This window comes from Zootoca vivipara, chromosome 14 (genome assembly GCF_963506605.1).
Source record: "Zootoca vivipara chromosome 14, rZooViv1.1, whole genome shotgun sequence".
Classification (NCBI taxonomy): Eukaryota; Metazoa; Chordata; class Lepidosauria; order Squamata; family Lacertidae; genus Zootoca; species Zootoca vivipara.
The window spans coordinates 5,070,349-5,092,505 of record NC_083289.1 but is presented as its reverse complement, the minus strand read 5'-3'; the positions used below and the strand labels follow the sequence as shown (position 1 = coordinate 5,092,505).

At 41.7% G+C, this 22,157-nt stretch overlaps 1 protein-coding gene across 2 annotated transcripts in view; it reads left to right on the top strand.

Moving 5' to 3' along the window:
- Positions 1-22,157, top strand: part of VPS13C (vacuolar protein sorting 13 homolog C) — a 116,043-nt gene that overhangs the window by 11,313 nt on the left and 82,573 nt on the right. For both annotated transcript variants that reach the window (XM_060282438.1, XM_060282437.1), the window contains exons 6-13: positions 12,747-12,856; positions 13,528-13,587; positions 14,681-14,740; positions 15,274-15,354; positions 17,979-18,036; positions 18,240-18,367; positions 19,380-19,486; positions 21,476-21,647. In XM_060282438.1, coding sequence (XP_060138421.1) covers positions 12,747-12,856; positions 13,528-13,587; positions 14,681-14,740; positions 15,274-15,354; positions 17,979-18,036; positions 18,240-18,367; positions 19,380-19,486; positions 21,476-21,647 — 776 coding nt within the window. The remainder of the gene's footprint in view (positions 1-12,746; positions 12,857-13,527; positions 13,588-14,680; positions 14,741-15,273; positions 15,355-17,978; positions 18,037-18,239; positions 18,368-19,379; positions 19,487-21,475; positions 21,648-22,157) is intronic.

Sequence of the window (22,157 nt, the reverse complement as noted above, 5' to 3'; positions counted from 1 at the left end):
GGTGCTGGAAATGGCATCTGCGGCACCGGAATTTTTTTCTGCGCAAGCGCGATTTTTGGCGTCTGGGCATGCGCAGAAGCGATTTCTGGCATTGCGCTGTGCGTGTCCAGCCCACGGACGAGCTCCGTGGGATGGGTCCAGCCCATGGCCGGATAAGCTTGCCGACGCCTGGTTATGGTGGTGGCGCCTGCCCTGTGGAACACCCTCCCAACAGATGTCAAAAAGGAAAACAACTACCAGACTTTTAGAAGACATCTGAAGGCAGCCCTGTTCAGGGAGGCTTTTAATGTTTAATAGATTATTGTGTTGTATTTTCCTGTTGGAAGCCGCCCAGAGTGGCTGGGGAGACCCGGCCAGATGGGTGGGGTATAAATAATAAATTATTATTATTATTATTATTATTATTATTATTATTATTATTATTATATGTTATAAACCAAGATCTCTTCTTCATTTGCAAGAACAAATTCTGGTTAGTTTAAAACCAGGGCCGTCTTAAGTGTATCGGGCGCCGTGGCATGATGATCCCTCCAGCGCCCCTTGTGCTCCGCCGGGCAGGCCCAGGCGCAGCGGGCAGCCGGAGGGCGTGGCACAACAGGCAGGGACGCTGCCAGCTGTGCTCCGCCTCTGCCTGCTCGGCCGAAGCGGGTGAGTGGCGCTGCAGTCCAGGGAGCCCTAGCTGCCGCCCCAACAGAAGGTTTGCCTACAGAGCATTGTGGGGCAGTGCCTGCCCACACTCCTTCAAGTCACAGCGAGCACATTTGCATGCCAATGAGGTGCCACGGAGCATTATGGGGCAGTGCTGTCTGTGCTCGCTGTGGCTTGAAGGAGTGTGGGCGGAAGGTAGCCCTGTTCCTCTTCTCTGCCACCCCTTGACAGAGGCAGCTCCGCCGCCGCTGCATCGCTCCAGCCACCGCTGCTGGGAAAGGAGCGAAGCAGGCAAGGTGGAGGCATGAGTGGCTCCGTGTGCCTCCTTGATGCGCCCCCTGCTGGGTGGGCGCCCTGGGAAGGACGGCTCTGTTTAAAACTGAAAGTAAACACTGCTGATTTCATTCTCTTGGGCGTATGAGAGGGGAAGGGGGAGGCATATGAGCCCAAGGGCTTGTTCCTATTTTTGCACACGATTTAGCATGATGTGTGAACACAACCAGTTCATGATGTTGTAGATTGTTGTAATGTACAGTGATAAATAAGAGGCTGTTGGTGAAAGCGGAATAGTTTTTCTAAGTATTTTGAAACTAGTTCTTTTTCAATGTATAAAAAACCTGTATTAGTGGATTAGATTCTATTGTTTTAAAATATGTGCATTTTGGTTACTGCTGTCATATGGATGAAGGAGCTCATTCAGATTTCATATGTGGACTGGAGGACATTGTGTATAAGGATGTCAAGTCTGGTGGGTATGCATGCTTAATGATTACATTTAAGGATATTTGAAAAGAGAAACTGAATGCCTGCTGGTCTGCTAGATCAAGCTACTTCTTGTGACAGGAACAAGGTTAATGTTAAACTACTCTCTCAATGGTAACTTTAGGGAAGCTCTAAACACCTATTCAGGTACTTTGAGAAACAATCATGTCTCAGAGACTCTTAAAGCCAATTTATCGGGGAGCACTGAAATATTTTGTAATTATTTAAATCATTGTTTCTTGATAAATTGGCTGTAAAATCATACATAAAAAGGCTGTGATTCTTGCATTTTCAACAGGAGTTTATGTTGTTGCAAATATAATGGGTTTGATTCAGAGAAGGTTCTGTGAAACTCACTTATCCAGCATGGCTTTCCTGGGTCCTACTCCCTCCTACAGCTGCCTGTACCACATAAAGTGCTGCTCCCAAGGGTTGGTGCATCCCCTGGAATGCCATGAGATGGGTATGGTGCAGGATGGGGAAATTAGATACAGTGGAACCTCGGTTTATGAATTTTTGGTTTATGAACGCCGCAGACCCATCTGGAACGGATTAATTCACTTTCCATTACTTTCAAAGGGAAAGTTCGCTTCAGTTTATGAACGCTTCAGTTTATGAACAGACTTCCGGAACCAATTGTGCTCATAAACCGAGGTACCACTGTAAATTTGTTGAGGCTTCCTTTCACAAGAAGAAGTGTTTTTTCCACTTGTGTAAGTCATCTCTGGGTGTAAGCCATTATTCTTATTGCTGAGGTGAAACATTATTTTTTTCATAAGAAAAGTATTCCATTGATTAGCATGTCGGTCTTAGTCATGTCTCCTAGGAATGGGTTCTATGAATGAAACATGTAGACGATGGCAGTGTTTGGTTGTAAATTAATCTAGAAGTGGAGTCATATGCTCTTCTAAAGCTATGACTTCAGAGTAACCAGTTTTTTAAAATGTTTTTTTCCTGCCTTATGTAATAGTCTCTCACCTAACTAGCAAGCAAACTTAAAAAGAGAAAGAGGAGAGACATGGCTGCAAATAGACTGTGAATGCTGGTTTCCTCTCTCTTCCCTTCTCTACAAGTGTGGCTGCAGGGATTCTGCATGTTCAGTTTTTTTCAGAGCACATGTGCAGGCAGTCTTAGCTAGAGATGTAAAATTTCTGGAAATTTTGAAGCTCGGGAAAAAACCTGGTTTTTCTGTTTTTTCCCGGGGGGAAACGGAAATTTTCAGAAAAAACAGAGCAAAAATTGAAAAAACAGAGCTACATTAGCACTTCTTTATTCTTTTCCAGATTGAAAGTCATTCTGTTACTTTAGAAACATAAAATATAACTACAGTGGTACCTCCGTTCCGGATCGCATGCGCAAAGTGATATTTTCGCGCTTTGCGCATGTGCAAATGCGCGCGGCAAAAATACTTCCGGGTTTGCGCAGTTCGTAACCCGGGTTGTTCGTAACCCGAGGTGTTCGCAACCCGAGGTACGACTGTATGGACAATTTTAATGGACACAAAGTTATCACAACTAGCATATTAAAAATACAGTGTATCCAAACAGGAACTGAAACGTAACTTGTAATTCATCACTGTTTGCTATGCAACATGCTTACTCCACCTCCCATGTTTGGCACCTGAGACCTTATGTATTTCCACACACATATCTGAAGAAGTGTGCATGCACACGAAAGCTCATACCAATGACAAACTTAGTTGGTCTCTAACGTGCTGCTGGAAGGAATTTTTTTATTTTGTTTCAACTTAGTCTGATTAATTTTTCCTTCTTTCATACACAGACTAATTGAAGTGGAGCACCGGGGTTTTTTTTTTTGCAGGCAGCTGGGGATGATTAGGGAACGTGGACTGTTTTAAGGATGGAGTGAGATATCCAACTAAGTTCCCTCTGAGTAGACCCATTGGAACCAATGGGTTTAATTTACTCAAGTCCATTGACTTCAGTGAGTCTATTCTGAGTATGACTAATGCTGGATGTCTGCCAGAGACTTGTCCCACAGTGGACTCATTGCTTCTGGGTGGCACATACAGCAATTGTTATAAAACTTTGTCTTTAAATTATAGAAGTTTTGCTGAAGGAAGGCGTATCTCAAAATGTCTTCCTTGTTTATAGTAGCTTAGCCAATTAGAGTAGACCTATTAACATCTATTAGTCATGTTAATTTCAGTAGGTCTACTCTGAGCAGGCCTAGGGCTGTAGTTACAGTTTTACAATGTTGCTGTAAATCCCTTTTCTATAGCCTCATTTGGAAAAAAAAGAATAGTATTAAATAGAGAAATGGTTTTATACTGGAGCTGCAAACTAACTCCTTGCTTCTATACTCCAAATATCTTTCCTGAGTAATCTTAATTTTTGTTTTCCTTTATTTTCATTGCTTGCTTTAATGATGCCTGCCTAACTGTAATTTATCCTCTTTCTGTAAAATTGCTTACATTGAAAAGGACGTAAGTCTAAAAAGACAAAAAAGCGTTTTAAGAAATCATTTAAAGGTAATGATCACTCAAAAGGTGGGTATAACTAACAGTGTGTTGAATATTCTTTTTCTGTTGCTTTTCTTTTTATAAGCTAACAAAAAAAATGCAGTAATATGTGCAGCCTTCTTTTAGGCCAGTAAGTAAGTTAGTGAGACTTTGACTTTACTGGATATAAACAAACTACCTTGATTTTAAATTAATTACAATAATAATGTCTGTTAAAGCAGAAATTGGGTACCATAGTTCCTCCTTATATTAGTGCTTGAATAGTTTGGCGTTCAAACCTCAGTTGGGCACAATCCAGCAATAGCAGTTCAGATTTGATCTTGTAAGAGGGTTAAGGGCTCTTTTTCCTGAAGGAAATTCCAGTGAACACAATCGTGAAAGGTCTAACACAGCTGGTTTCATTTTTAAATGATGCATTTGTTACAGAAAGAAGTCTGTAGTAGAGACATACTCACTTAAGTGTACTTGTTTGCATTATCATTCCAGATGGTTGACACATTTGCACTACCTTCTCATTTGTAACTCCCTCTTTTATCATCCTAGTGTTTCCAGAATGGCCTAAACCATTCTGAAGTCTATGCCCATTAGAACATCACTCAGATCAATCCCCTCCCTAACATCTGTTTGTCACTTGTTTAAGTTTACCTGGTGCCCCCTGCAGTTCAGAAATAAATGCACTTTTCCCTTTCTGTCCTTGAACTTCTCCATAAGATGTTCCAGTGCTAATGAAAAGGTGTTCAGATGTTTTAAAAAGAACTTCCTCTTCTTTTATTGACATTCTGTTCTCTCATTCCATTCATTTATGACCTTTTAATCTTATGCTGAGCTGTTTATATTGCTCAGCAATCAAAGCAATACTTTTGATTAATCAAAGAATGTTATGGTTTTGGATATTCGTACACAGTTCTGCTGAGCTTTTGCCTTTCAGCATTTATGGCACCAATGAAAGCATTGTTTGATAGTTCTTGGTTAATATTCAGTGAAACCGACCAAACAGCCTGTTTTCTGCCTTGAAGTTTCCCAGTGTGCCCTATTTCTAGCAAAGATCAGCAGTCCTTAGCAAACAGCTCTTACTTGGAGCTCTCTGGCTGTAAACTTGAATAAGAATGTGTGAGACTTACTGCCTTCTGCCTTTTAAGGATTTGATGTTAAGATATTTTACAGTTTTAGACTGCCTTTCCACCTCAGTATTCAAGATGGTTGTTGTTGTTGTTTAGTCGTTTAGTCGTGTCCGACTCTTCGTGACCCCCATGGACCATAGCACGCCAGGCACTCCTGTCTTGCACTGCCTCCCGCAGTTTGGTCAAACTCATGTTCGTAGCTTCGAGAACACTGTCCAACCATCTCGTCCTCTCCTAGTGCCCTCCATCTTTCCCAACATCAGGGTCTTTTCCAGGGAGTCTTCTCTTCTCATGAGGTGGCCAAAGTATTGGAGCCTTAGCTTCATGATCTGTCCTTCCAGGGAGCACTCAGGGCTGATTTCCTTCAGAATGGATAGGTTTGATCTTCTTGCAGTCCATGGGACTCTCAAGAGTCTCCTCCAGCACCATAATTCAAAAGCATCAATTCTTCGGCGATCAGCCTTCTTTATGGTCCAGCTCTCACTTCCATACATCACTACTGGGAAAACCATAGCTTTAACTATACGGACCTTTGTCGGCAAGGTGATGTCTCTGCTTTTTAAGATGCTGTCTAGGTTTGTCATTGCTTTTCTCCCAAGAAGCAGGCGTCTTTTAATTTCGTGACTGCTGTCACCATCTGCAGTGATCAAGGAGCCCAAGAAAGTAAAATCTCTCACTGCCTCCATTTCTTCCCCTTCTATTTGCCAGGAGGTGATGGGACCAGTGGCCATGATCTTGGTTTTTTTGATGTTGAGCCTCAGACCATATTTTGCGCTCTCCTCTTTCACCCTCATTAAAAGGTTCTTTAATTCCTCCTCGCTTTCTGCCATCAAGGTTGTGTCATCTGCATATCTGAGGTTGTTGATATTTCTTCCGGCAATCTTAATTCCGGCTTGGGATTCATCTAGTCCAGCCTTTCGCATGATGAATTCTGCATATAAGTTAAATAAGCAGGGAGACAATATACAACCTTGTCGTACTCCTTTCCCAATTTTGAACCAATCAGTTGTTCCATATCCAGTTCTGACTGTAGCTTCTTGTCCCACATAGAGATTTCTCAGGAGACAGATGAGGTGATCAGGCACTCCCATTTCTTTAAGAACTTGCCATAGTTTGCTGTGGTCGACACAGTCAAAGGCTTTTGCATAGTCAATGAAGCAGAAGTAGACGTTTTTCTGGAACTCTCTAGCTTTCTCCATAATCCAGCGCATGTTTGCTATTTGGTCTCTGGTTCCTCTGCCCTTTCGAAATCCAGCTTGCACTTCTGGGAGTTCTCGGTCCACATACTGCCTAAGCCTGCCTTGTAGAATTTTAAGCATAACCTTGCTAGCGTGTGAAAGGAGCGCAATTGTGCGGTAGTTGGAGCATTCTTTGGCACTGCCCTTCTTTGGAATTGGGATGTAGACTGATCTTCTCCAATCCTCTGGCCATTGCTGAGTTTTCCAAACTTGCTGGCATATTGGGTGTAGCACCTTAACAGCATCATCTTTTAAAATTTTAAATAGTTCAGCTGGAATATCATCACTTCCACTGGCCTTGTTATTAGCAGTGCTTTCTAAGGCCCATTTGACTTCACTCTCCAAGATGTCTGGCTCAAGGTCAGCAACCACACTACCTGGGGTGTACGAGACCTCCATATTTTTCTGGTATAATTCCTCTGTGTATTCTTGCCACCTCTTCTTGATGTCTTCTGCTTCTGTTAGGTCCTTACCACTTTTGTCCTTGATTATGGTAATCTTTGTACGAAATGTTCCTTTCATATCTCCAATTTTCTTGAACAGATCTCTGGTTTTCCCCATTCTATTGTTTTCCTCTATTTCTCTGCATTGCTCTTTTAAGAAGACCCTCTTGTCTCTCCTTGCTGTTTTTTGGAAATCTGCATTCAGCTTCCTGTATCTTTCCCTATCTCCCTTGCATTTTGCTTGCCTCCTCTCCTCCGCTATTTGTAAGGCCTCGTTGGATAGCCATTTTGCTTTCTTGCATTTCCTTTTCCTTGGGATGGTTTTCGTTGCTGCCTCCTGTATAATGTTACGAGCCTCCATCCATAGTTCTTCAGGCACTCTGTCCACCAAATCTAAATCCTTAAACCTGTTCCTCACTTCCACTGTGTATTCATAAGGGATTTGATTTAGATTGTATCTTACTGGCCCAGTGGTTTTCCCTACTTTCTTCAGTTTAAGCTGAAATTTTGCTATAAGAAGCTGATGATCTGAGTTACAGTCAGCTCCAGGTCTTGTTTTTGCTGACTGTATAGAGCTTCTCCATCTTTGGCTGCAGAGAATATAATCAATCTGATTTCGATGCTGCCCATTTGGTGATATCCATGTGTAGAGTCGTCTCTTGTGTTGTTGGAAGAGAGTGTTTGTGATGACCAGCTTGTTCTCTTGACAGAACTCTATTAGCCTTTGCCCTGCTTCATTTTGAACTCCAAGGCCAAACTTGCCAGTTGTTCCTTTTATCTCTTGATTCCCTACTTTAGCATTCCAATCCCCTGTAATGAGAAGAACATCCTTCTTTGGTGTCATTTCTAGAAGTTGTTGTAGGTCTTCATAGAATTGGTCAATTTCACTTTCTTCAGCACTGGTAGTTGGTGCATAAACTTGGATTACTGTGATGTTAAAAGGTCTGCCTTGGATTCGTATCGAGATCATTCTGTCATTTTTGAGATTGCATCCCATTACAGCTTTTGCCACTCTTTTGTTGACTATGAGGGCCACTCCATTTCTGCTACAGGATTCTTGCCCACAATAGTAGATATGATAGTCACCCGAACTGAATTCGCCCATTCCCTTCCATTTTAGTTCACTGATGCCCAGGATGTCGATATTTATTCTTGTCATCTCATTTTTGACCACATCCAGCTTACCTCCACTCATGGTTCTTACATTCCAGGTTCCTATGCAATATTTTTCTTTACAGCATCGGACTTTCCTTTCGCTTCCAGGCATATCCGCAACTGAGCGTCCTTTCGGCTTTGGCCCAGCCGCTTCATCAGCTCTGAATCTACTTGTACTTGTCCTCCGCTCTTCCTCAGTAGCATGTTGGACGCCTTCCGACCTGAGGGGCTCATCTTCCAGCGTCATAACTTTTATATGCCTGTTGTCTTTGTCCATGGAGTTTTCTTGGCAGGGATACTGGAGTGGCTTGCCAGTTCCTTCTCCAGGTGGATCACGTTTAGTCAAAACTCTCCACTATGACCTATCCATCTTGGGTGGCCCTGCATGGCATAGCTCATAGCTTCTCTGAGTTATTCAAGCCCCTTCGCCACGACAAGGCATTGATCCATGAAGGGGATTCAAGATGGTAAATAGGCTAAATATTAAAAGTTGCTTGTTGGAGTCATTCCTAAAATGCGTATTGGCATAGGCTTCCAGGTTTGTGTGAAATATTTCTTGAGTGAAATTCATATGCCTTAGTCATGTTCTCCAGGTGTCATCCCAGTACTTTAGGTGCCTGGAGAAATCAGGTGAAAGCTTGCCCTGTTCGTGCAACGTGTAATGTTATTTGGGTGCTTTTATAATTAATACTTTTATAATTTATAATCTCCCTCTCCCACCTGAAATTAACATTAATTATTCTTGGCTGCATGCAGTGCTTTTTTTAGGGGGTACTCAAGGCTACGCAGTACCGACTCCTCTTTTTTTTTGTTAAAAAGTGTGGCATTCACTGTAACAACTTCATGGTGAGTACCAGCACCTATTTTTCTACAAAAAAGCACTGGCTGCATGTATTTTTATTCTTGTTTTTATCAAAAACTTTAGTATTTTTTAAACATTTTAATTGTTTTGTTAATTGCCTTGAGACTTGCAATAAGGGTAGGCTCGTATTTAGAAAATAAAAATAAATCATAGAATCATAGAGTGGAAGAGACCACAAGAGCCATCCAGTCCAACTCCCTGTCAAGCAGGAAACACCATCAAAGCATTCCTGACAGATGGCTGTCAAGGCTCTGCTTAAAGACCTCCAAAGAAGGAGACTACACCACACTCCTTGGGAGCAAATTCCACTGCCGAACAGCTCCTACTGTCAGGAAGTTCTTCCTAATGTTTAGGTGGAATCTTCTTTCTTGTATTTTGAATCCATTGCTCCGTGTCCGCTTCTCTGGAGCAGCAGAAAACAACCTTTCTCCTCTATATGACATCCTTTTATGTATTTGAAAATGGCTATCATATCGCCTCTTAACTTTCTCTTCTCCAGGCTAAACATACCCAGCTCCTTAAGCCATTCCTCATAAGGCATTGTTTCCAGGCCTTTGACGATTTTGGTTGCCCTCTTCTGGACACGTTCCAGCTTGTCAGTATCCTTCTTGAACTGTGGTGCCCAGAACTGGACACAGTACTCCAGGTGAGGTCTGACCAGAGCAGAATACAGTGGTACGGTACTATTACTTACCTTGATCTAGATGCTATACTCCTATTGATGCAGCCCAGAATTGCATTGGCTTTTTAAGCTGCTGCATCACACTGTTGACTCATGTCAAGTTTGTGGTCTACCAAGATTCCTAGATGCTTTTCACATGTACTGCTCTCAAGCCAGGTGTCACCCATCCTGTATTTGTGCCTTTCATTTTTTTTTGCCCAAGTGTAGTACTTTACATTTCTCCTTGTTAAAATTCATCTTGTTTGCTTTGGCCCAGTTGTCTAATCTGTTAAGGTCATTCTGAAGTGTGATCCTGTCCTCTGGGGTATTAGCCACCCCTCCCAATTTGGTGTCATCTGCAAACTTGATCACGATGTCCTCAAGCCATTGATAAAGATGTTGAATAAGACTGGGCCCAAGACAGAACCCTGTGGCAACCCACTAGTCACTTCTCTCCAGGATGAAGGGGAGCCATTGATGGGGACCCTGATGACATGATTTATTTTTCAGAAACCCATGCTGTCTTTTAGTGATCACAGCGTTCCTTTCTAGGTGCTCACACACCGTTTGCTTAATGATCTGCTCTAGAATCTTTCCTGGTATTGATGTCAGGCTGACTGGGCGGTAATTGTTTGGGTCCTCTCTTTCCCCCCTTTTGAAAATAGGGACAACATTTGCCCTCCTCCAGTCTGCTGGGACTTAGCCTGTTCTCCAGGAATTCTCAAAAGATTACTGCCAGTGGTTCTGAAATCACCCCTGCCAGTTCTTTTAATACTCTTGGATGTAGTTCATCTGGCCCTGGAGACTTGAATACATCTAAACTAGCCAAGTATTCTTGTACTACCTCCTTACTTGTTCTGGGCTGTGTTTCCCCTGCTGAATCATCTGCTCCATATTCTTCAGGTTGGGCATTGTTTTCTTTTTTAGAGAAGACTGAGGCAAAGAAGGTATTGAGGAGTTCTGCCCTTTCTCTGTCCCCTGTTCGCATTTCACCATCTTCTCCTCTAAGTGACCCCACCGTTTCTTTGTTCTTCCTTTTGCTACGGACATGCCCTAAAAGCCTTTTTTGTTGCTTTTAACCTCTAGCAAGCCTGAGTTCATTCTGTGCTTTAGCTTTTCTGACTTTGTCTCTACACATGCTGACTTTTTGTTTGAATTCCTCTCTAGTAGTTTCCCCCTTTTTCCATTTTTTGTACATATCCCTTTTAAATCTTAACTCAGTTAAAAGTTCTTGAGATAGCCACCCTGGCTTCTTTAGGCACCTTCCATGTTTCCGTCTCATTGGTATTGCCTGAAGTTGTGCATTTAATTTCTGCCTTTGAACAAACTCCCAACCATCATGAACTCCCTTCCCTTTTAGTATTACTGTCCATGGGATCTCACCCAGTGTTTCCCTAAGTTTTCTGAAGTAGGCTTTCTTAAAATCTAGATTTTGAGTCTTAGTATGCTTGGTTGCTCCTTTCCACTGTAAAATAAACTCCAGAAGAGCATGATCACTCCCACCTAATGATCCTGCCACTTTTACCCCACTAACCTGGTCATTGCTATTGGTTAGGATAATAATCAACATTCCACTCATTGACAATTATTCAGGGTCTTTGGCTAGGTAAGGTAAGTCTGAAGCTGCCTTAATACAGTTATAAAACAGTGGACTGCAAGAAGATCAAACCTAAAACAAATCCATTCTGAAGGAAATCAGCCCTGAGTGCTTACTGGAAGGACATCCTGAAGCAGAGGCTCCAATACTTTGGCCGCATCATGAGAAGAGAAGACTCCTTGGAAAAGACCCTGATGCTGGGAAAGATTGAGGGCACAAGGAGAAGGAGACGACACAGGACGTGATGGTTGGACAGTGTTCTCAAAGCTACCAAAATGAGTTTGACCAAACTTCGGGAGGCAGTGGAAAACAGGAGTGCCTGACGTGCTCTGGTCCATGGGGTCATGAAGAGTGGGACATGACTAAACGACTAAACAACAACATTTGTGCATTTAATTGCTTCAACTTCCTGCCTAGAGCATGTATCCAGCGCTGAAGAGTGGGACACGACTAAACGACTAAACAACAACAAGAAGAAGTAGAATTTTAGCATAATAGAAACTAGCAGGTATATTATGGCATAAGCTTTTGTGGACTTGGTTCAAATACATCAAATGCAGTGGATTCCAGTCTATGAAGACATAAATAATTTTGTGGGTTTCTAAGGTGGAGCAAGGCTTCATGTTGTTTTTGCTGCAAAACAGTCTAGTCACTGCTGTAGAAGTCAGTGCAGATGTGTGATTTTGATCTGTAAAGTGCTGGTAAGGAAACAACATAGAATGTAGGGTGAAGAAGTTTCTGAGCAAAAAAATGTGTAGTTTTGTGCAAGGCAGAGTAAGTCAGGGAAATACTTGTTGTGTTTGACTGTTAATTTGGAGGTAGACAATTGTACAGTATCTTTATGTAGGGGGAAAACCCTCTTTTAACTGAATCTGAAATGTGTTGAAAGTAGGTCAAAAGAACCTCTGCCTGGTTTAGGGGCTTCTGACAAATTTCTGTTTAACTTGGGGGAATGCTGGATACTGTGAACAAAATGCTCACTGACCTGGTTTGGATGTAATGCTGAACTATGGTTTAACATTACACGCCTGAGTCTTAGATGTAGGTACTTCCTTTCCCCCTTTCTAGCACTGCTACAGGGAGCAGATTGGAATTTTTTGCTTCAATTTTCAAGTAACTGTGGTTTAATGTTATGTCTGAACCTTGAAGCACTGTACTTGGTCTTCACTGTGGTTTATGGAGACAAGGCAACTTTATAGAGCTAATGTTCAGACATGTTAAACAAAAGTGAAAGTTTACAGTCTCCTTGTGGCTGCACTGGAGATGGGGAGGGGAAGCCTGTTTAAACCTGTGTGTGGAGTATGTCTTAATGGTAGCCTGTTGCTGAGAACTGGCCTGCCGAGCCAATTCCAGTGGCCCGCCAGCCTCCTACAGATGGCAGTGAACCTGGGGAGATATACCGTAATAGGAACTTGAAATCAGTACTGTGTAGAATGTGATTCAATTTAAGTAAAAACAACAGCACTTGGGGGGCTCTTCCTATGAATGAATTATTCCCTGTGATTTACTGAGAGCATTGACTTTCTATCAAGTTTATTACCTTCCTTGCCTTCAAGTATGAATATAAATTGGCCCATGTAGAGAATATGGAACTTAAACAGAATTCCCCCCCCCCCCAAATATGGAATCTTAGAAAGCAAAGGTATTTACAATACTCTCACTGTTGTAAGTGGTGAGAGGTAAGGCTCTATTAAATGTTGCTTAGTGTCATATTTTGAATTTTTAATGAAATGAAAGTTTTGCAGTGGGGGCTGACTTGCACTTTTTATGTGTTTAGATAAACCAAAGGAAGAGAAGAAAGATACATTTTTGGAAAAGCTTGCAACACAAGTTATAAAAAATGTACAAGTCAAAATCACAAGCATCCATATAAAGTATGAGGATGATGTAAGTAATGTGAATTTCTTTTAGCAAAGAAAGTTAATTCTACTGTATTCCTTTGCACTGTTAATCCCATAACATTTAATAAACCATATAATCAAGTTGGTTTACAAAACTCAAGAAATATCAAAATAAAATAGTAAATTACAACATCACTAGAATAATCCAGGTAAACCATGATCAAAAATAGCAGTTGGAAGTTGCAGTGCCCAGCATGAGGCTGCTGAAATAAGAAGGGTTTTGCTCCTTGCGGGAAGTTGAGTCTCCCTATGAACCTAATTCTGGGTGCCACCACTGGGCAGGCCCTGCCACACATTTGGAGGTGGGGGAGAGGCTCTAAGAAGGGTCTCTGAAGCAGACCATTGTTTTCGGGAAGGATTGTATGGCGGTGATGGGGGAAGTGATTCTTAAGAAACACTGGATGCCTCCAATTCCCATTGATGCCTCCAAATTGTCTTCAAATGTGGAAAGTACATTATAGTAATCTAGACAAGATCCATGGCAATCAACAGACTTAAGTCCATTAATTTCATTGGTTCTACATGGGGTATTACTTAACTGGATATCACCCAAATACTTCTTTTTTTACACTTGTAAGTAAGGCTTTCAAAAACAAAAGTTGTTCTAAGATGTTTAATATTGCATATAATAATATTTCCTACTTTTATTGTTTTTAGATCACAGATCCTAGCCGACCAATTTCTTTAGGAGTGACACTGGGGGAACTTAGCTTACTGGTAATGCTTACTGTTTTCTGGTAGAATTCAAGCAAATTTGGGGGGGAAACCAAGAAAGCATATTTCCATGCTTTTGATTAAATAAAGAGGAAATTAGTTTGAGAATTGTAATCTACTTAGGAATGTGTACTTGTATTTAAAGGTAAAATGGAAATGTTAATATATATTATGAGATTTTCGTATAATACAGCCTGGAAATAAGGTTGCTGTGTGATCAAAGACAAACCATGGATTTCAGCTTTAATGTATGAAAAAATGAAATATTACTAGTTGCTCAGTAGCCTCAGGGAAAAATGCAACAGGCCAAGGCCACCTAGAAAATATTTTTCTAGATTGTTGGCTGAGACAGAATAGTCTAGAAAACAACTCTTTCCTCAGTGCTGATGCAAATGAAAACCACTTAATTAATCATCTGTCATTTGTATTTTTTTCTGGAGCAAAGAAGGAAGGTTATTTGGGGGGAAATGTAGCCAAAGGAATGAAATATTCATATGCGAAATCAGCAGAGTTTTATTTGGGGGGAAATGGAGCCAAAGGAAGGAAATATTCATATGCGAAATCAGCAGAGTTTAAACTCAGAGGAAGGGAGCAGTAATTGCTTCCAGTGGAAGCCCCCATTCCTCATGTGGTCCTTGCTCTGGAGGGCTTGAAAACTTGTGGGTATGTATAGGAAACTGCTGATGGAACAGGGAAGATTAGAACAACTCCTTGGCAAGCAGAAGATTACCTACTGCACTCTGGATTCCGCCCATAGTGCGTTAGCTTTCTGTTGGCTCTCCATCCCCTCGAATTTTAGGGCTTGTTTATATAGGAATTATTTTATTGAAAATATTTTTAAATTATCTATACTACTTACCTGATCTTTCAAAATGGATTCTTCAAAGATGCTGTTCTGTCAAAACATGGGAAAGAAGTTGGATCATACCAAATAACCCTTTTCGTCTTGAGATTTAGTCCTTGTTGAGCATGCACAGACACTTTCCCTTGTCATTTGGGAAATGCCTGGAATCCACTACCTGGGGTGGGTAGTATAGCGTACAAAGCGTTTGAAATGAAACAAACATAAGTTAAATTCAATTATTTCTATTTCCAGACTACTAATGAAAACTGGACTCCTTGCATTTTAAATGAGGCTGCAAAAATCATTTACAAGGTACGGTCAGAGTCTCTGATACAAAGTTTAAGAGCAGAAATTTGATTTCTTAGTTAACCAGTTACCAGGATTCAAAGCTATTTTTGTTACACCTGTGGTATTCTTGTCCCTACCCCCCACTTGAACAGTAGAGGCTGCTCCTCCCTTGTGAGTACTGTAGTCTAACTGTGAAAATCTGCTTTTCAGCAAAACTTGGCTTCATCTCAACATTACAATTCACCATGCTTACTGGCTTATCAGGAATTAACAAATACCTTTGCATGGAAACATTTCACACTACTTCACTGTTTCTCTCTACCTTCTTTATGCCTTAGCTATGCGGTATTCTTAAAGTTTAGGATTTAGGATAAAGTGTGCAAAATACCTAGTGAATGGCTGCACTACTGAATTCACTGTAATTTCTAATGTAAAGTTTGCTTTTGGACATTTGGACAGAATTGCACTCTCATTTTAAAAGTAAGATGTTCATGTATTTGGTGAAAGATTTTATATTGTACATTGTAGCAGCTGATGAGATGTGTTTGTTCTTTCAGCTTCTGAGTCTTGATTCTCTCAGTGCCTACTGGAATGTGGAGAGTGAAATGTATTATCATGCTTCCAGAGAAGAAATACTGGTAAGTTAAAGTCTGTGCGTGGGGGCTGCCACCCTTGTTGTGTTGCTGGCTGACCCAGCCTACCCCCCCCCCCACTTAGAGCCTCTACCCACCCACCCGCACCCCCTCCTGTCTGTAAACCTCACCCCAAACCTTCCCATCCCTTATAGCAGGGGTGCCTTTAATACAGTGGTACCTCGACATCCGAATGCCTCGACTTCTGAAGGTTTTGACTTACGAAGTCAGCAAACCCGGAAGTCTTTTCGCACCGCGTGCGTTCTGCGCAGAAGCGGTGTGCGTGTTCTGCGCATGCGCAAAGCGCAAAAACGCGCTTCGTGCATGCGCAAAATGGACGCTTCAACAACTGAAGGTTTCGGCTTACGAAGAGCGCCACGGAACGGATCGCCTTTGTAAGTCGAGGTTCTACATGCTTCCCAGAAGAAGAAGAAGAAAACATTTGATTTGCATTCTTTTTCTAGTTAGTGTTAGTTGATTGTGTGCCTTGCATATGGTTGCCATCTTTGCGAGGCTGCACTAGCCTCCTCCGGTGTTCTTTTTTTTGGAGGGGTGTGTGTGCTTTGTATGCAGCTCTATCCAGATTCAGTACCTAGATTCTCCAGTTTAAGGATCTAGAATCTAGATCTCCTCAAGCATGGTTAGGAAAGATTAATGCCTGAGATCTGAGAGAGCAGTAAACTGGACCTATTGTGTATAAGTCCACATACTTTTAATATGCTGAGTTGGGATGGAAATTGTCTAACACAATAGAAAAGAACTACCGTATTTCAATGAAGTGATTCCACCTATAATCTAGATAGGGAGCTTTGTCTCAGTCAGCAAAAGACCCAACTGTAGCCTAGGGCATTGTGTCTAATAGCTTAAAATAATGTAGTTGCTTACATTGGAAGAGGATTTAATTTTCCTGGTAACAGATATGCTTTGTGGTATAGACTTAATAGCGTGTATGAAGAAATGGCAAGTTTCTTCTTCAGCATGAGTAATGCGGTGGGACAATACAATATCTATCTGATAAATAATCAGTCCTAGCAAATAGAATTTGAGAAGAATAAAAACCAAGTCAACAGCACAAAATAATGATCATCAATACCTAGTAAGGAAAAGCAGAACTACTTGTTTTGATTCTGTGATCAGGAACAGTTAGTGCATTCGCAGTTTCCATTAACCAAATGGTGTAACGTCTGGCTCCAAATCCTTAACACAGCTTGTAGAAACAATGCTGTCTAAATCTTTGGAACATAAATATTTGACTAATATATTAAGTAATCAGTTTGCAGAGATGGTGCATATGAACAGCAATTGCATACATACAGCTTCTGCTTTTTTTTTTTTGAATGTTTTTGGCATATGGCTCTGGCCATGAGATCCTACTATCTAAACAGGAAGTTGGGGATTCAATGATAAGAACACTTTATCAAACAGTGAGCAGAACCCATTGCAGTTTATAATTTAGATTCATGATTGTTTTCAATTCCTTAATTAAAAAATCTCTGTATATAAACTCTAGTGTATCTCAGTAACAAGAGTATCAGTTTGTTTTGGAAACTGGTTTTTGAATCGCTAATATCCTCATTCCAAAGAGTGTTAACAACACAGTTATGAGATAAGAGCTAAATCACAACACAAATAGCATGATGGAAATAACCTCTTTCCTTTATTGCATTATTTTATTTATTCCTTTCTTTTATTGCATTATTTTATAAGTAACAGGGAAGTGAGAACATTCATAAATTTATGGCCACCTTTTCCTGGATGAAATACTAATTTGGCTTAATTTTATGTTTCTCTTTCACATCTGCACATCTGCAGATTTGTTTCTTGGTACCGCAGTAATCTACCAGCTTTGCAATATATTTTCTTATAGAAGAAGGAAAATACAGTAGGGAAAATCTTGTGTCATTTAGCTTGAGTTATTATACTTCAGTTCTTAATGTGCTTACTTGTGAGTTAAATCCTCATACCCAATCCTTGGGTTGACTGAAGGGGCACCAGGGCGAGTGCAACATACAGAAGTGGCGGGATGGCATGGTAGGCTTGTGGGTGTCTTGTGCCGAAGGGAGATTCATTTGGAACTGCGCAGGGGAAGGCAACGTCTCCGGGTCCATGCAAGATGCTTTTGCGGAAAGGAACACTGCAGCAATCTGGCTGAAAGTTACACCAAAGGTGGGGAAATAGTGGCGGGTGGCGGACCTTTCTCTTCCTTGTGAGGGGCACACTGAAATAAAGAATATAGTGTGCCCATTATGGGTTTGCAGTTATTTAGCTTAAGGCTCATCCTTTCAGAAACTGAGCATCTGGTAGTCCTGGGGAGAGGGGAGGTGTTAGTTCTTGTCTGTCTGTCTGTCTCTCTCTCTCTCTCTCTGTGTGTGTGTGTGTGTGTGACTTTAAACTAAAAGCCTGAGCGTATCTGCTCCACAGCCTGTGGTAAGCTTGCAGCCCAAAAATAAATAAAAAGTGTTGTTGATTTTTTTTTTTAAAAAATGCAACTAGACATTCTGTTTTGGCGGCCACAACCCAAGTTCCAGGAGTCATGTGGCAAATAGCTTTTCCACCCCAGTTTCTAACAGTGCTACCAGTTTGAATATGCATGTTTCAGATGTTTAAAGGTTTATTTTTCTCATTTACAGGAGCGGTTGAAAAGGGGAGTCCCTTCACCCTGCCAAGAGCCTACAAATGATCAGTATAGTAAGTGTGAAGGACAGAATTTGGGTTTGTGGCTACACAATTCTTGCCTCTGCTGGTAGTGCGGGGCAGCAATTCTTTACTTCAGCAGTTACTTTTTATAGTATATTGTATAGTGCAACAATGCTTTTAACTTATTTTCTTAGTATTATGCTAATTCTGATTTAAGGACTTGTTTCTCTCTTTTCCCCCTCCCCCCATTTAAGTATTTAAACCAGTATCAGCATCTGCAAAGCTGTATATTAACCCTCATGCAGAACTTGAACTACAAACTCCTAAGATTGATGGGAACATGGAAGTCCAGAGCATTTCAGTTGAACTGACCAAGCCACAGGTAAGATGGCTTGCAACTTTATGACCTTTTAGTTTTGTGCCATTAACTTCTGGAAGAATGTGTATGAGGACAAATACCTCATAAATACGTTATAAAACTACACGTTTAACTAGTGAAACCTCTTTTCTTGAGCATTTTTAGAGTAAGGAACATGTCTTTCTCCCAATTTGGTGAAAGACAGGGGTGGAAAACCTGTTTGGTCTGATGGGCCATATCATTCTCTCCCCACACCTTGCAGGCCAACTTTTACAGGTGGGTTGTTACCTGTCAATCAGCATCATGACTGACATGACTGACAGTGAAGTGTGCGTGTTTAGGTCAGGCATCAGCAACGTTTTCCGGCCGTGGGCCAGATCATTCTCATGGACGATCGTCCGTGTGCCGGGCATGGGCCGGACATGGGCAGAAGCAATTTCCCGGCGCCACACTGCCCTTGTCTGGGGTGCCGGAAATTGCTTCTGCACATGCCTGGAAGCCATACTTCGTGTATGACCCGGAAGTCATACTTCATGTTGCGTTTGCTGGGCTTTGCATTTTTTCATGATACGAACACGGTGGACCTGGAAATGTTTACTTCCGGGTTCTACCGCATGCGCATGCGCAGAAGCGTTCTGTGCACTTCGTGCTTTCGTACTTTCGCGCATGTGCGAAAGCGCTGCTTGGGTTGCTGACTTTTCGGGGTGTGAATGGCACCCCGGAATGGATTGGGTCTGCAACCCGAGGTACCACTCTATAATGTTTGAATTGAGTCTGTTAAGAAAGATCTGTTGGCTAAAAATTAGGACTTCTGTATTCTGACACAACTTACCTCTGTGCCAGGGACAAATACTGAGTGATGGCTATCCCTTTCTTTCTTTACAAGAAAGGGATACTTGTGTGTCCAATACAGTTGTTTAAACTAAATAGACCTTTGCCTTGTCTCTAGTATGGCAGTCTTTACTATCATAGCTGAATGCTTTAAATACTGTGATCCCCTGGTGGTAAGATACCATGTCCCCCTTCATTTGTTTAGTACCTTAGTATGATCGACCTTCTGGAGTCCATAGATTATATGGTTCGAAATGCCCCATACAGAAAGTACAGACCAGAGGTACCACTGCATAAGAATGCCAAACAATGGTAAGTTGTAGACCTTTTTATTTGTTGTTCTTGCTTTTTAATATTCTTACATGCTTATGGCAAGATAGCTGTCCTGAGTTATGAGAATAATTAGCTAGCAACATCCGTAAAGTGTGCTTCATGTGGATGGTCAAACAGAACTCCTGTATGTGCTGTAAGTGTCCATCACCATGTATACATGGTGATCTGGGATAAAGTAGGATGTGTTCATAAGAAATATCAGATTTGCTCTAGGTCTCTCTTGGTCTTTCCCCATTTTTTCTAAAGCAAGTTTTAAGAAATTGAAATCCTTCTCTACTGCTACTACCCCTTTTGTTATCTTGCCCTGTTTTTGAGGCTGTTGGTTGGCTTATAATAACAAATCAACACATAGGTAGCAACTGTTTTATAACAATACTAGCTGACCCGGCCACACATTGCTGTGGGTTTTTTTGGGGGGAGGGGAGTATTGATGTCATTTAAGTTTTGAATGGTAATGGTTGCATAACTTGTTTTTGGTTAGAGTTTTGATGTAATATGCTTTTCCGGATGTATGAACATTGTCCTTGGATTTGTTGTTTTAATAATTATTTTTTTCTTATGATTGTTTGCTGTGCCTGACTCAGGGCCCTTGTTTCCCAGGAAGGGGGGGGGAATGCGTCCGTTCCCCCCTGGACTATGTGTTTTTCCCTCCCCCCCTGTTGTTGTGTCTCATCCCTGTGAGTACTCCCATCCTGTAGCGACCCATGAGGTATCCCGTCCCTCCTCCCCCCACCCTGTGGCTCCCCCTACCCTACGTCAGCCCATGACCTATTCGGGCCCCTCCTCCCCCCCCCCACCCAGGGCTCCACTCGGGATAGTATTTAAAGTAGAGCTGAGGCCTAGTCTGTAAAGTGGATCCAAGGCCTAGTCTGTAAAATAGAGGGGAGGCCTAGTTTGTAGGCTTTAAAGTAGAGGAAAGGCCTAGTATGTCAGCCTTGACTTGGGCTAGTATTTAAATGTGAGCCGAGGCCTCTGCCCTGTATCTCCATTCCTTGGCTGTGGGTTGTCTGGTAATGGTGGTTTCAGTTGCTTGGTTGATGACGTCATTATTTGGCGCCACCCTTCGGAGCTTTTGCTGGTGACAGCGCCTTTCTATTGGATGCTGTTGAAGTCTTCAGAGCTTCTGCTGGTGATGTGTAATTTAGGCGCCACTTTTTGTGTTTAATCATTATTTGAGGAATGAAAGGTGTGCTTTTTTGGAAAAACGTTTATGCCAGATCCCTCCCTGATGGGCAAGGAGGGATTTGATGCAATTTGGTTCTGCGGTTACAGAGGAAGGGTGTTACATCCGTGCACGCAGTGGGAACATTTTTATATATATAGATTAAACAGTTTTGTGCTTAAGTTGGAAACTAGAGTGATTTCCCACCCTCTAGCCACATGCTCTTCAATCTTGAGTCAACGGATGTTTTTGCACTGCAACTTTCATCATCCCTGACATGACTAAGCTGGTCCACCCTATGTTGTATAGCCCATATCCTATACATGTCAAATGTCAGTTGTAGTTTGTTCTTACGGGGGGAATTCTTATTTTTCTTGTGAGGAATTGTGGCTTCTTCCCAGTTTGCAACCCTCCCCACCCCCCACCCATGATTGGGCACTCAGCAGGCAACTTTCAAACATTTTGAGTATGTACAATGCATGTATCTTCTCAGATTTTTGGAAATTAAATTGAGAACAAAAAAGTTTATATTCCTTGGCATCTTTGGAAATAATGCAACCTGAACTGGACTGTCATTTGTTTCACACACCACTCCAGGTTTCCCTCCAAGCTTTCTTTGCTTCAGTAGCCCACTTTAAAGAAAAGTATTTTACTTGTTGCTCCTGTGAAACCTCTGAAACCTGAGACCCCTTACCCCATCTATTGCATTATTCTGCCAGTCTCTGTTCTGTAGCATTTTTCCAGGTTGCAACAGTTTCTCATCTTTTCATTTGTACTGAAAATGTAATTGGTTTTTTTTTTGGCAGGTGGAAATATGCAGGAAATAGCATCCTTGAGGTTCATATCAGACGCTACAGCCGCATGTGGTCATGGAGTAACATAAGGCATCATAGGCAGCTTCTGAAAAGTTATAAAATTGTTTATAAAAGCAAACTGACACAAACCAAATTATCAGAAGAAGCACAGAGACAGTTGCAGGTATTTGGTGTGATTCTAGAATGTGTGGTGTTGTAAATGCAATGCATTGCTATAAACTGGGGAAGGGGTGACACCTCCACAAATACAAAAACTTCTCAATTTCTTTCTAGTCTAGTTGCTGGGACTTCAGAATGCGGTTTTTTGAACCTTCAAAAAAAACAAAAGTTCAAGAAGCAGCACGGGACTGTTTTCAAAAGAGAGACCACTCCCCCAATCTAGAGAAAGGCATGCCGTCATCCGCTAACAGGGTTGTGCATGTTTCTTCAGCAAAGGAACAATCGGGAGATTACTTTAAGCTCCTGATTGTTCATTTGAAGCCACAGTGGTACCTGCACCACACCTGATGTCCCATGATGTCAGGCGTGTGGTGTGTGGCCAAATTATGACCCCGGTGGGCTAGGTTTTGACCATGGGCTGAAAGTCCCTGTCCCTGCTCTTCTTCATATTGTTGAGTGCATTGACATAACTAACGAGTATGAGTACCATGCACAGCTTTGTGAAACGACTGCA